The sequence below is a fragment of the Gopherus evgoodei genome, chromosome 11 (genome assembly GCF_007399415.2).
Source record: "Gopherus evgoodei ecotype Sinaloan lineage chromosome 11, rGopEvg1_v1.p, whole genome shotgun sequence".
NCBI lineage: Eukaryota > Metazoa > Chordata > Testudines > Testudinidae > Gopherus > Gopherus evgoodei.
The window spans coordinates 5,587,911-5,601,058 of NC_044332.1; the positions used below are offsets into that span (position 1 = coordinate 5,587,911).

Below are 13,148 nucleotides of genomic sequence, written 5' to 3' on the forward strand. Positions count from 1 at the left end.
AAACATTGGGTGTTGTGATGCTGATTGATCAGGGCCAGTGCAAGGATGTTCTGCGCCCTAGGCGAAACTGCCACCTTGTGCTCTTCCCCCCCCACCCTGAGGAGCCCCCCTTGCGGCAGCTCCCCACCCTCCACCCTGAGGCGCCCCCCCGCCCCAGCTTACCTCTGCTCTGAGCACGAGTACCCCGAGCACACCATGGCTGCTTCACTTCTCCTGCATCCCAGGGGCACCGCAAACCTTGGAGGCAGGAGAAGTGAAGCAGCTACAGTGTGCTCGGGGAGGAGGCGGGGCAGGGGTGAGCTGGGGCTGGGAGTTCCCCTGCTTGCCACCTCCCCCCCTTACTTGCTGCAGGCAGCCCTCCCCGTTCTCCCCTGCCCCAGCTCCCTCCGCCTAAATGCCAGTGGCGACCAGGGCAGACGAAGATCCGGCCGCTGTGGTTGCTGCTGAAGAAAATGGCGCCCCCCAAGTCTTAGCGCCCTAGGCAACCTCCTAGGTCACCTAAATGATTGCACCGGCCCTGTGAGTGGTGCAATGCCAGAGTCCCTTCCTGGATTCCACCAATAGTTACTTTAGTTTTCAGATGAATAATACTATTTAACCTACTTGAATGTTATATAATGGCTTTACTTATGTCCAACCTAATCTTATTTTTATCAGTTCATATTCTGCAATCAGTAATTCCCTAGCCACTCTGTTGGAGTTGACCGTTAACTATTATGTGCAAGAAATCCCCCAGTGGGGCTGAGGGTAGAATTTGTCCAAATTAGTTTTCCTGCTGACTGTAGAGGCTACAAAAGGTTAATACAAAGATTAGCAATATTAATTCTGGAGTCTGGAACTCTTTGAGAAGGATAGTTGGAGATTTTTTATTTGGAATGTGTTAAGATCAGGATGACTGAATTTGTAAAGCTACCAACAGGCTGCAGCCAAGCGTCTGTAAAAAAATTACACCAAATTTTGTAGCTGTTCTGTGCAAGTGATTAAATACAGGCCACTGTTCATGCTCAGAGAATCTCATTGTTCACCACCTGTTAAGACTCTAGCAGCCAGGGGACTAATTACCAATGGGATTCCAACTGCTGCTGATGGGGTGGCAAAAAAAAAGTCTGCACAAAAATAATCTTGTTTTTCGCTCTAAAAATTGTCAGGCTCAGATGGATTTCTATTGGGGATTATTTTATGTCCATTGAATGCAAGTAGTGTTGTAGGATGGATGGGTCAGTGCATAGGGTGGTGAACTGGGCTTCAGAAAACATGGATTCCATTTCCAGCTGAGCCACAAAATTCTTGTGGGACCTGGGGTATGTCATGCAATCTTCCCTATGTGTCAATACCCATTGGTAAAACTGGGGGATACTTCCTCACAGGGGTGAGGAGGATAAGAATACATGAATCATGGGAGTTGCTCAGGGACTGTAGTGGTTAGGGCCCAAAGAGGCCTATTTCTGAGGTAACACCACCCGTAGTAGTGAGTCAACGTGCCCCTTCCCCCTGGGATTAGCAGAAAAGACCAGAATCAACTAGTTCTTCCCACTGTGCTCAGGGATATGGTCCCCAAGATCCTCTTATATGCAGTTAATCTCTCACATAAGCTTTTTTAGACTTATTTTTCCTTGCTCAGGTTTCTCTTCCAAGCTAGTATCACCTTCAGTACCAACACCCTTTCTAGAACTAACTGTGATGTAAGAGAGTATGGCTTTTATAGGGCCTCAGACTCCTGCCCTTCCCAATATGCTTTGTTAAGAGGAGCTTGACAAGCAGGCTTTTCTTTCCCTTGGTCTTTCAGTAGGACACGCCTGTTTGGCAGCCTAATCTGACCATTTTCTAGGTAAGAACAAACCTCTTAGGATTTATTTCTGGGTCTTTTTTTCCTGAAACCACTGTGCTCTGGTGTGGAAAACTGGGGAGAAAGGGACTCCTTGACCTCATCCACTTTTCTCGCAGGACTTTAGCTTTGGGATCCAAACAAACCAAACAGAAGAATACAGGCAGTTTGTTTAAAAAAAGTCCCTTTTTTTCCTCTGAGGCCCCTTCCCAGCGACTCTGTCGCACCAGAATTAGAGCAGCAGTGAACTGGTAGCCAGAGGAGGGCATGGAAGACGGGTGTACTATGGTCTCATTGGACTGCCCTGCCTAAAAGTGAGATGATGCAATCTGCATTAGATGAAACTGCTGGCCGGCCTTCTAGAATAATCCTGTGTAGCATGTGTTACCATATACTAGCTTTGTGAAAACAAAGGTACGTATAGGCACTATGATACCATGATGATGATGCTCATTGTATATAAAATTAAATACCATGATGGAATACACATTATGAAGCCCACACTGAAAGGAAAGGCTGCAATCACTTGGCTAGTTAGAGATGAAAGCAGGTATTATCTGGAAATTTAGGCGCACATGTGAGTCCTATTAGACTTCCAGGTGTGTGAGCTAACTTGATAACAACCAGCCATATTCCCTCTACTGAGGTGCAGTGTAACGTTTTTCATTTCCTCAATGTTTATTCCTCCCAACAAGCACCAGGACGGTGAGATGGCAAGTTGTCGTAGAGGTTCCAGTCTTTGATAGATGTTGGGTAAAAGACCTGTGGAGGTATCACTGGAATACTGATGATCCTGTACCCAGTAGTGGCTCTGGCTCGCAATCCCCTCCAAAGGCATTAGAGCTGGTCCAGTCTCAGGTAAGTTTCCGTGGGTAAACTACTTTGTGAATAAATTGTGTCATTATTTGACTACTCTTGGTGATAAAGTCATATTCAGTGCGTGATTCATTTAAGGATTTTTTCCCGTCAATTCCCTAAACAAGTTACTCGTGAATAAATGCTTTCATTATTTGACTTGCCGCACTCTAGCTGTTAAACAAGAAGGACAACAATAGCAAATGCCCAAGGGAGCCAACAGTTAGAGAGTTGTCTGCCAGAAGCCTCTGGGGTCTCCCTGAAAGGACGAGACGATGCCATTTGAAGCTTCAGGTTCTGCTGCTACAAGCTTATACATACACAAACCACGGCCCCAATCCTGCGAAGACTGAAGTGCACGCATGATGTCATACACATGAGAAGTCCCACTGAAGTCAATGGCTCTGTTACGTTGAAGTCAATGGAATTGCTCAGGCGTATAATGTAGGTCTTTGCAGAAGGAGGGCTATAAGGTGTGCGTATTTTTGAAAAGCTTAGTACAGGTCAGGCCAAATTTAGCCTAAAACCTAGGACCAATGGAAGTATTTCCATGGCTTCTTAAAGTTCCAACCTTTTTTTTTTTAATCTTCCTACAGTGTTAGCAACCTGAACTTTGCAGCGCTGTGGTTTGAGCTAGTCAAATATCACAAAACAGGATTCACAACTGCTCTTTGAAATAAATGCCATCCAAGTGAAGTTCCTCTGCGTATGAGTCTTTTAATGTGTTCTCTGCTAACATTTGTATCTGTGAATGTTTGTGCATGGTGCCATTTGTAGAAAGATAAAGTGCTGTGCTGGTTCTCATGTGAATACCTACATGCTTCTGTAACTAAATGTTGGTCAGCCTATGGTAGCCTACATTAAGTGCTTGGTAACAACCCATGGTCAGAGAAAAATTAAAAAGATCCTTTATAACTGTTTTATTGGGAATTAGAATACACTAGACATACAGGTATGGAAAGCAGTTAGTTTTACAAAGCATCTAGGTTAATAAAATAAAAGTAAATAATTAAAGGCTCTTAAAATGACATCAGTTTTTAAGCAAAATTCCTCATTGAAATCAGTCAGGAGTTTTGCCTAAAAACTTGATGGTATGATATAGTTCTAAGTAATTCTTAAAAAACTCTTTAGAATAAATGATGCTTGAGAAAGTCAGTGGTCATTAGCTCTTAATCTTGTGGGAATTAAATGTCACACTGGTGTCTCATCCTATTTGTAACTTTTTTTTTTCACGGAACACACTTAGGAATATAGCTTTCCTCCAGAGCTGGCCACAGATTTTTGTGTATGTTGTCTCTAATGTCCTCATCCCTCTTCAGAGAAATGGATCAATAAGCTTCCTGTGATGTATTCCCAGATGAGATCTCCTCAAGGAAATAAATTACTTTTTCTTCTTTTTCCCTTTCTTTCCTCCCTTCTTTTCCTCTTTATCCTTTCCTTTTCCTTTTCCTTTTCCCACTTCCTCACCTTCCAGCAGTGCTCTGGCTCGTGCTTTCCCCAGAGGTGTCTTGGCGTACCAAACCTGGTGAATCAAATAAGTGGTGAGAAGGGAGGAAAAAAAGCATGAAAGAACGTTTAAGTAACTTTTGCATGTATGATGAAGTGTTCCTAACAAAAACCTTACAATTCGGGTTGGCTTGTGGAGAAGCTGAAACAAGATCCTTCGAACTCTTGAGAACACCATTATAACAAGAAGTGTAGCAATCATCTGCTTTCAGAGTCCCTCATTAACGTGAACACTTAGCTGTGCCACTTGTGTTGCTATAGTTATGGGAGAGTTAGAACTTCATGATCAACCCTATTTTCAAGGATATGTTGCTCTTGTCAAAATTACCTCTGATCTGAAGCTTGGCAGTATAAAGAGCATATTTTTTTGGTAGTTCTTAATATCTGTTCAGTTGTTTTTAATTTCAGTGGGAAAGTTAAATCATGATTTTTCAAAAGCTGTTTATTGGTTTCATGTGCTTGTTCATAGTCCTGTGTCTTGTAAACTGTTTTGTTTCGGTTGCTTTGCAAATTTGCAAAGCTCTTGGACTGTAATGGCAATCAGACCTCTCTGGGATATGTTAAAATAATTTAAAATGGCTGAACTGGTAATATTTGAAAATCACTTGTGCATAGGAAATAACCTTTTCCCAAACTTGAAATGTGCGTGTCTGTATTAACAATGTCATGGTCCCTTCTGTAGCTCAGGATGCGACTAGATATTGATGCGCATGATGAAAAAGCTATTAACTGTGTTCATCTCTTTTGTTATGCTAGGAATGAATTTGGCTTTTCCCCTCCAGAAGCCTAAGGACCAGTATCCTGATGTCTTGACTTCTGCCTCTCAGCTCAGAATCCTACTTAGGTCAACTCCCCTCTCTCTCTACTCCTCTCCATTCCCACTTACACCTACATTATCTCCATTCACAATGGTGTTCACTCTGTTGAGGCTTGTAGTGTCTTGTGGATTAAATGCCTTAAACAGGTAAACAAAATGCATCAGTAGCAAAATGGCCAACTGGTTGTAGAACAGCTATGATATTGTGAAGCACAATCTAACTATTCTGATTTAACTGAATACATATTCTTCAAACCTCTCTATCTTACCCCCTCTGCTAACTCTGCATTATACCAAATCTCACCCAAAACTAGGTGGGTTTGAATAATTAGGCTGTACTTTACTGTACTTGGTGTGGGGGCAGGGCAGAAGGGACTAGTTATGGTGCACATACATTATGGGCTTGTACAAACTTTTGAGGGGTTGCGCCTAGAAACCGTCGGGCTGTTAGACTTCTCTGAATAAATTCTGCATGGTGATGGAACTCTTAGGACCAGCTTATTAAGGACTAACTAAACAATGTGGCAGCACGTAATAAATGTGAGGGAATACTGAGACCTACTCCAACCCGCTCTCCATATTACTAGCAAAGGCCTTGCCTTATGTGGCAAGGTGTGGTTAATTATTTCCAATGTCATAGAATCACAGAATATTAGAGTTGGAAGGGACCTCAGGAGGTCATCTAGTCCAACCCTCTGCTCAGAGAAGGACCAATCCCAACTGCTGTTGGTATCATCCGTTGTTTCCTTTTCCTTACTTCTGTATATTCAGTTTAATTAAATTATTAACCTATTTACTGGCATGTCCCCATGATAGTTTCTTCTCAGATTCTGCAACTAGGGGAACTGCTCCAAGATATTACTGAAGCCAACCGCTTAGCAAGAATGCCAACCAGATTAGATTTTCTCTAATGAATAATAAGATACACAGTTTGGTTTCTGTTTATAAGAGATTTGAACCCTGAAGTTTCAGGGCATAAGCCAACAAATGACTTCCTTGAGTTAAGAAAGAACTTCCCCTGGGGGCATGCTGATCTATAGTTATCAGTATAGGTTTTCTTCCACCTTTCTCCGAAGTATCTTGAACTGACTGCTATCAGGGAGAGGATGCTGGAGCACTGGTTGATCCAATAAGGTGATCTGTTTGTTTCTACTTAACTATTTTGTATCAGATAGGTGCAGTAACTAGGTCACTTTTTAAATGGGTGTATATAACTGAATTTAGGAAATCCTATTATCACCATTTTCCATTATTTATATTCATTTGGGGAAAGTGGCAGAACATAACTGCATGTCAAATAGGGAGATTCATGTTCAGAGTGAATAGAAATCAAAGATTCATCAGTGTATTAATCCTCACTTTGAATACTGCTTTAAGTTTTAGTCATGTCACTTCAAAAAGGACAAAGCAATACAAAAGGTCCAGCAAAGAGCAATGAAAATGATTAGAGGCTCAGGGGCCAGCCGCTTCCATGTGAGGAGAGATTAAAAGACTTGAATTAATTAACATGAAAAAGAAAGCTACGAGTGATCTCTGAATGTTAGAGTGAAAGCCATTTTGGCAATCAGTTCCTCTGGGCCATGATACAAGAACCGGGGCTACACTACCTGACATTTAAAGGAAACAGATTTAAAACAGGTAAAAGGAAATACATTTGAAAGAAGGATATAGTTAATGCAAAGAAATCATTGCCACAGGATAGTGAGGGAAATATGTTAGCTAGCTTCAAAATTATTTGATTGCTGTCAGAGTACATTGTGCTGTGCAGTTGTTTATAGGAATAACATCTGCTGTTTTAGCCCTGGTCTACACTAGGGGGGAGGTAATGATCTAAATTACGCAACTGTAACTGAAGTCGACATACTTAGATTTATTCACCTTGATGTCTTCACTGTCTTAAGTCAACAGCTGACACTCCCCCATCGACTCCGCTTCCGCTTCTCGCTCCAGTGGAGTACCAGAGTCGACAGGAGAGCGCTCTGCGATCGATTTATCGCATCTAGACTACAGGCGATAAATCGATCCCCGCTGGATCGATCGCTGCCTGTCAATCCAGCGGGTAATGTAGACAAGCCCTCAGTTAAAAAGTAACAACAAATATCAGGCCTCATATTTCAGGGCATAAGTGGATTGCTTCTTGGTATTGGGAATGAATTTTCCCTGCTGTGATACAATGCTGAAATATTAATCACACCTTGAAGTAAGATACTGGACAGATAGTAAGGGTGAGCAAAAAGACTAAAATGCCAAATAATACAAGTACTGACCATATTCATAGAGCCAAATGTTTCTGAATAGAAATTGGAGACTGTTCAACTGACTGGGGGAATGTGTGCACCAAGCTGAGATTAGAAGTTAGAGAGAGACATACACGTCTCATGAGAGCAATCCAGCCAACCAGTGGCTGGGTTTAGCCTCAGATGATCAGTAATTCAGTCATTTTTGTGTCTCGAAGTTGCTGGGAACTCTATACTGCTTGTTGCTGGAGAAGTAAAGAAAGAAAACCAGATTGCAGCACTGACAGCTGTTAAAAGTTCCCCCTTCTAGCCTACGTAATATTTGATTGTGTGAATGTAGGAGAAATGAGCGGCAGAGAGGGGCACTTAAGGGTACATCTACACTACCTGCCGGATCGGCGAGTAGTGATTGATCTATCGAGGATCGATTTATTGTGTCTCGTCTAGACGTGATAAATCGATCCCCAAACACGCTCCCCGTCGACTCCAGAACTCCACCGCTGCAAGAAGTGGAAGCGGAGTTGACAGGGGAGCGGCGGCTGTCGATCTTGCACCGCGAGGATGCGAAGTAAGTTAATCTAAGTCGATCTAAGATACGTTGACTTAAGCTACGCTATTCTCCTAGCTGAAGTTGCGTATCTTAGATTGACCTCCTCTTTCCCCCCCAGTGTAGACCAGGCGTTACACTCTGCTATTGGTTGCAATGTAAGGGCCCTGTCCAGAACGGTGTGGGGTATTCTCAACATCCATTACCTTCACCTTTGCTCAGTATGTGGTAGAGCTGAGCCTCTTGTACAGCAGAGAGGAGGCATGAGCAATTAGCAGACGCAATGGGTCTAACCCAGTGAGACACGCAGCACCAATCCTGTTCAGGTGCAGACACGTTCTAAGATGCAGCTTACTACAGCTAGTCTGTAGCAGGTCATGTTTTGGTTGTAGTTAGAGGACGTACCTGTGGGAGGTGAGTGAGAACACTGAAAGGGAGAGTGAAAGGAGCATTGTTTATCTAGATGTTAATTTCACCTTATACGTTTCTTCTTCCTCTTTGTACACTGGGTCCTGCCTGGCCAGGGAACTCAGGAACTCAGCAGCTGTCAGCGGCTTGTTAGTCATCTGCCTGAGGCGTCGTTCACTGAGGACAGTTTGCACTGCATAAACGATGTGTCCCTGGGTGAAACCATCCGAAACTTTTGCTAGGCAACTTATGTTCAGTGATTTGGTGACAGCCCCTCCATTCTGCAGGATGATGTGTTTCCATAAGACTGTTCATCATCAACAGGAGAGGGAAGAGAAACCCAAAAACATGTATTAAGGAGTTGGAAAAGTAATCTGAGTGACCTGGCTAATTGCTTTGAACCTAAGGTTCTTTCTGAGAAGGAAAATGAAAACACAGGACATCAATACAATCAGCAAAACCAAAAGATTTGATTAATATATATAGATTTGATTAATATATATAGATATATATTTATGTATGTGCCCTGCACATATGGGGGAAATACATGATTAAAATAAGCATATTTTCATCTACTCTGTATAGATCTGTATGTGTCTGTATATATGCATACAGATAATGTGGCCAGATTTTTAAACCAGGGTGCCTAAAGTTAGACACTTACATCCATGGCATGATTTTAATAGGTGCTTAGCTGGCAGCTTCCACTACAGTCAATGGCTCACTACTACACTTTAGGTGTCTAAGGCCCGGAGCCTCCAAAGACTTGGGCACATGTTTAAAATAATATGTATATGTCTTTGCAGGCGTAGGGCTCTTTCTGTAAATACTAAGGTGCATTAATCTCATGCCTTTGTCTTTTAGCTTGCAAACTCTGGAGGACAGGGACCATATTTTTCAAACTTAGAAAGCACCTAGTGCTGTGTGGGTGGCACAAAAATATCATAATAAATAAGACTAACATCCTTCACCCTTTGTACGGTAATGCATATATCCCAAAGTCATGCTGATTACAAGCTTTATACCACCATAGGTTCCACAGATTCTTAAACATGTCGCCCTAGAAAGTCTTTTAAAAATATTTTCTTTGTCTGAAAAGTGAAAATAGTGACTTAGACAAACTGCATACAGAGGACTGAAATTGTAGCAGTGTAGTATGGTAGTGCAGTTTGCGCCACATGAGTGATCTATGTTTGAAGACACAGTACATGGCATAATAATATGTGTGGGGAGAGCTACAATTATGAGACTGATGCAGCTTCTAGTAATAGTCTTTGTGTACGAGAAAAACTGCATCACCTTTCCTTCTATTGTAATGTAGATATTATGGACTTTTACTCATAACCACTGACTTCGTTTTTCATTCTAGAAATCAGTGTTCTTCAACTTGATTTATACCTACTCTCAATAGCTATTGGCTGAATCACTGATTCATAATAGGGAAATTGATACATGCAGCAGTGAACATTTATTTTGTGTTTCCCTGTGTTGTGCAGCGTAGCTTCCACTTCAGGCGAGGATCATGGATAAGAAGAGAAACTGATGCACATCATGACTAATATCAGATCTCCAGATGTAATGACTGCCATTGTGTGTTTGCTGTACCCCTACTGGGTATAAATGAAAGATCTTGTGCTGTAGAAAAGTAGAAGGGTTACAGGCTACATGTGAAAATTGGGCATCTGTAGTTATGAATGCCTGGCTATTAGAAATCAGCTATAAAAATTCAATTGGATTCTCAAACTGGAGGACTGGCCATGATAGGTGCGGAGTTCCTCATGCTAGGGAGTCAAAGGTGCTTGGCACCAAGAAAGCGATCTAGCATGTTGCAAGATTTCCTACAGTTTGTCAGTCTGATCTCAAGAATAAACTTACTGTTTGGTGAAAATGTGTGTGATAATTTTAAAGGGGCAGTGTTAAATAATTAAGGCCTAATTTTTATCTATCTTAAAATTTAGATGGTGGTGACTTTTCTTTGCATGCTAAGATTAAGGATATAATCCCTTTTGGTTATAACTCTCCTTTGGATTCTAAATGAATGATGAGTAAAACCCATCAAATGGAGGTTAAGCCCCCAGTGGCTTATCTGAACTATTCAAACTCACTTTCTTCCCTCTCCCTTCTTCACATCCTAGCCACTTCCCACTCCCCTAACTTAAGAAGAACCATATCTGTTATCGACTTGCCAGGGCTGCAGCATGCGTGTCCTACTGTTGTTATACAGTCTGGTCCTGTCTAGAGGCCAGTGTTCCATCTGCACTATGGAAATGATGGCATGTAGGACAGAGCTGAAACAGACTAGCCCTTAACACAGTTAAAAAGTTGCTGTTTTGTGCACCAAACTGCGGTGAGCAAGCTCCTTAATGGTGGAATGAGGCTGGGCTTCACAGAGCTGTTGTATGAGCTGATAATTTGGTAAATGTATGACGCAAACCTGTGTACTTTGTTTGAGGCACAATCAGGTTGTAAACAAGTGCCCCAAAATGACTAATTGTGGTACAGCTGGGACTTAAGTGGTTTGTTTTAATTCTGCCTGGGACTTCAACCACAAGTGATAAAATTGTATGAAGAAAGTCTGTTGTCTTAGCAATTGTGAGCAGCTGAGGTGCTTATGCTAACAGCCCCTGGCTCAGATAGGAGGGGATTGGTGGCAGGATATCCTCAGTGAGGAATCTGATAAAAGAGCCTTAGTTTTAGACCTCTAGTTCACCACAGCACCTCATTCCAGACTTTTTCAGGAGTGCGAAGGGGGACTGATTGGCCTATTAAGTTCCCTGGGGTCTGTAATTCAACCCAAATTGACCTAAATTAACCTAAATAGCCTTTGTGGTTTTGAAAGTCACCAAGTCTGGGCTCTTCTGAACCATGGGGAAGTGATTTCAAAAGATGAAAACACATCACTGAGAATGCTCTGCTACCAGTCCCTTCCCATTCCAGTCAGGCAGCTATCCACTTACCTGCCTCAGCTGCTCAGAGCTGTGCCAAGATATCAAGGGAAGAGAGGTGATCCCGACCAATAGCTAGTGGGACTCAGGAGTGAATGCTGGGGAGCAGATTGCTGTGGAGTTTGGCAAGTCTTTTAAAATGTCTGTTTGATTCTTGTTTGTGGTTTTAAATGGCATGAGTGCTCACAGAATTGATAGCCACTATGAATGGGTAAATAACAAGCAACTGTTAAGATTTCAAGGAACCAAGACTCCAGGAAATTCACGGTTGAAGATAATATTTTGTTTTGGGTGTCTGCGTGGCAAGGGGAAGAGTGGGGGGCTGCAGAGATGTATGAGATGAGGGCTTAAATCTTAATGGTGACTTTTCTGGCATCTGCCAAGTTTGCCTTGGAATCTTACAGTTGATCTATAAACCTAAAAAAAAGGATTTTTGATAGTGATAAAACATAATCTTCCAAAAATGAAACCATTTATGAATAGAACCTAAATTATGTTCTTTAAAATGTGGAACCCCAGTTAGAAATAACAGCCGTTCAGACTCTACTTCCTGTAAAAAGTTGGGTTAAAAATAAAAATGAGCACCCAGATGGGTTCTTGTCATTTATAGAGCCAAAAATAATAGTCCAAGTCCAGATTCAATGTATCTTAAACTGATATACATAAAATAAAGTACAGCCACTGGAGAATAAAAGTTTTTTCTTCATTTTTGAGACTGATATTTTTTTTTAGCATGTCTAATACCATAATGTTAACTGAAAATCTCAGGTGCCTAGGTGCACACAGTGTATGAGGTCAGGTTAAATCATATTTTTGACAATAGCCAGATAAAGTCATCCCTCCTGTGGCATGTTATTTCTTTAGCATGTTTTAATATAAACAGCTGATCTTGATCTGCCATGATGATTTAATATACTTGCCAAATCTTGAAGCATAGTCTGGCCTGGGAATCAGAAGGATTTTTTTGTAAACTTTGCAGAAAGGTCGGAGGTCGGCATCAAAGGGCCGTTGGGTAGTCCCTACAACCAGGACTCTGTCCTCTGCTTTCAAACTCTTCAGGATTTTGGGGAGATTCTTTTTCAGACGTTTAGGTTCCATCTTCAGGAGCAGAGATATATATGGAAAAAAACTGAAATGTTAGCACCCAGCCTTTCGAGTTAGGCAGGTGAAAGAACTGTCCTAAAATAACACCTTCTGAATGCTCTATATAAAGAAAGCTTTATGGCTCTCTGTTAGAGGTACACTTACCTTTACACTTAAAGTAAAGAGAAGAGATACTCAGCATAAATGGGACTAAGTTAAGCTTTTGTCTCCTGGGTCAAGTCTGGCTATTGCAGGTTGAGTCAGCACTTAATTTCTATTATGAATTTGTGACTTTGACTTCCAATGTTTCCCTGTTTCATCTGCAGGCACTGACTAACTGGAAGGAAGGAAGCTAGCTCTTTTTTTTAAATCCCTTAATATCAGCTGGATAATATCAGTGTACTTGGTTAATTTCAATACCAAGAAAACTGCTAGGATTTGTAATGCTTGCTCTTGTATCTTGGATATCTAGATTTACAAACAAGCAGCTGTGTTTTCAAGGAGATAAGTGGGTTCCTCACATTCCACCATGGTTTTAGCTTAGCAAGGCTCCAAGTTCATAAACTTACACACTTGGCTGTGTAAATTTAGTGCTTATATGACTGCAAACTATTGCAAATAAATTTCATCATTGATATTATATCACTAATGAGCAGGGCCTTGCAGAGTTTATATGATGATGTGGTCTTACTGTACCTTTAAAATTCATAAACTGATGCATGTAGATAAAAAAATAATCTGCAAAGCAGTGGATTGGGGTAAACATTTAAAAAGGGCCTAAGTGACTTGAGAGCCTAAGTTGTATTTTTAAAAGACACTTAGGGCCCAATATTTAAAGGTATTTAAGCACCCAAAGAGATTTTCAAAAGCACTTTGACCTCAATGGGTGTTATGCACCAATGAGAGTTTGGTTCTTAGACATGTA

General features: G+C 41.5%; 1 protein-coding gene across 2 annotated transcripts in view; it reads right to left on the reverse strand.

Moving 5' to 3' along the window:
* Positions 1–3,593: 3,593 nt before the first annotated feature.
* Positions 3,594–13,148, reverse strand: part of IQCA1 (IQ motif containing with AAA domain 1) — a 155,990-nt gene continuing 146,435 nt past the window's right edge. For both annotated transcript variants that reach the window (XM_030580167.1, XM_030580166.1), the window contains 3 exons: positions 12,061–12,238; positions 8,264–8,502; positions 3,594–4,202 (listed from right to left, as the gene is read on the reverse strand). In XM_030580167.1, the coding sequence (XP_030436027.1) occupies positions 4,062–4,202; positions 8,264–8,502; positions 12,061–12,238 (558 nt within the window). In that variant the 3' untranslated portion in view covers positions 3,594–4,061. The remainder of the gene's footprint in view (positions 4,203–8,263; positions 8,503–12,060; positions 12,239–13,148) is intronic.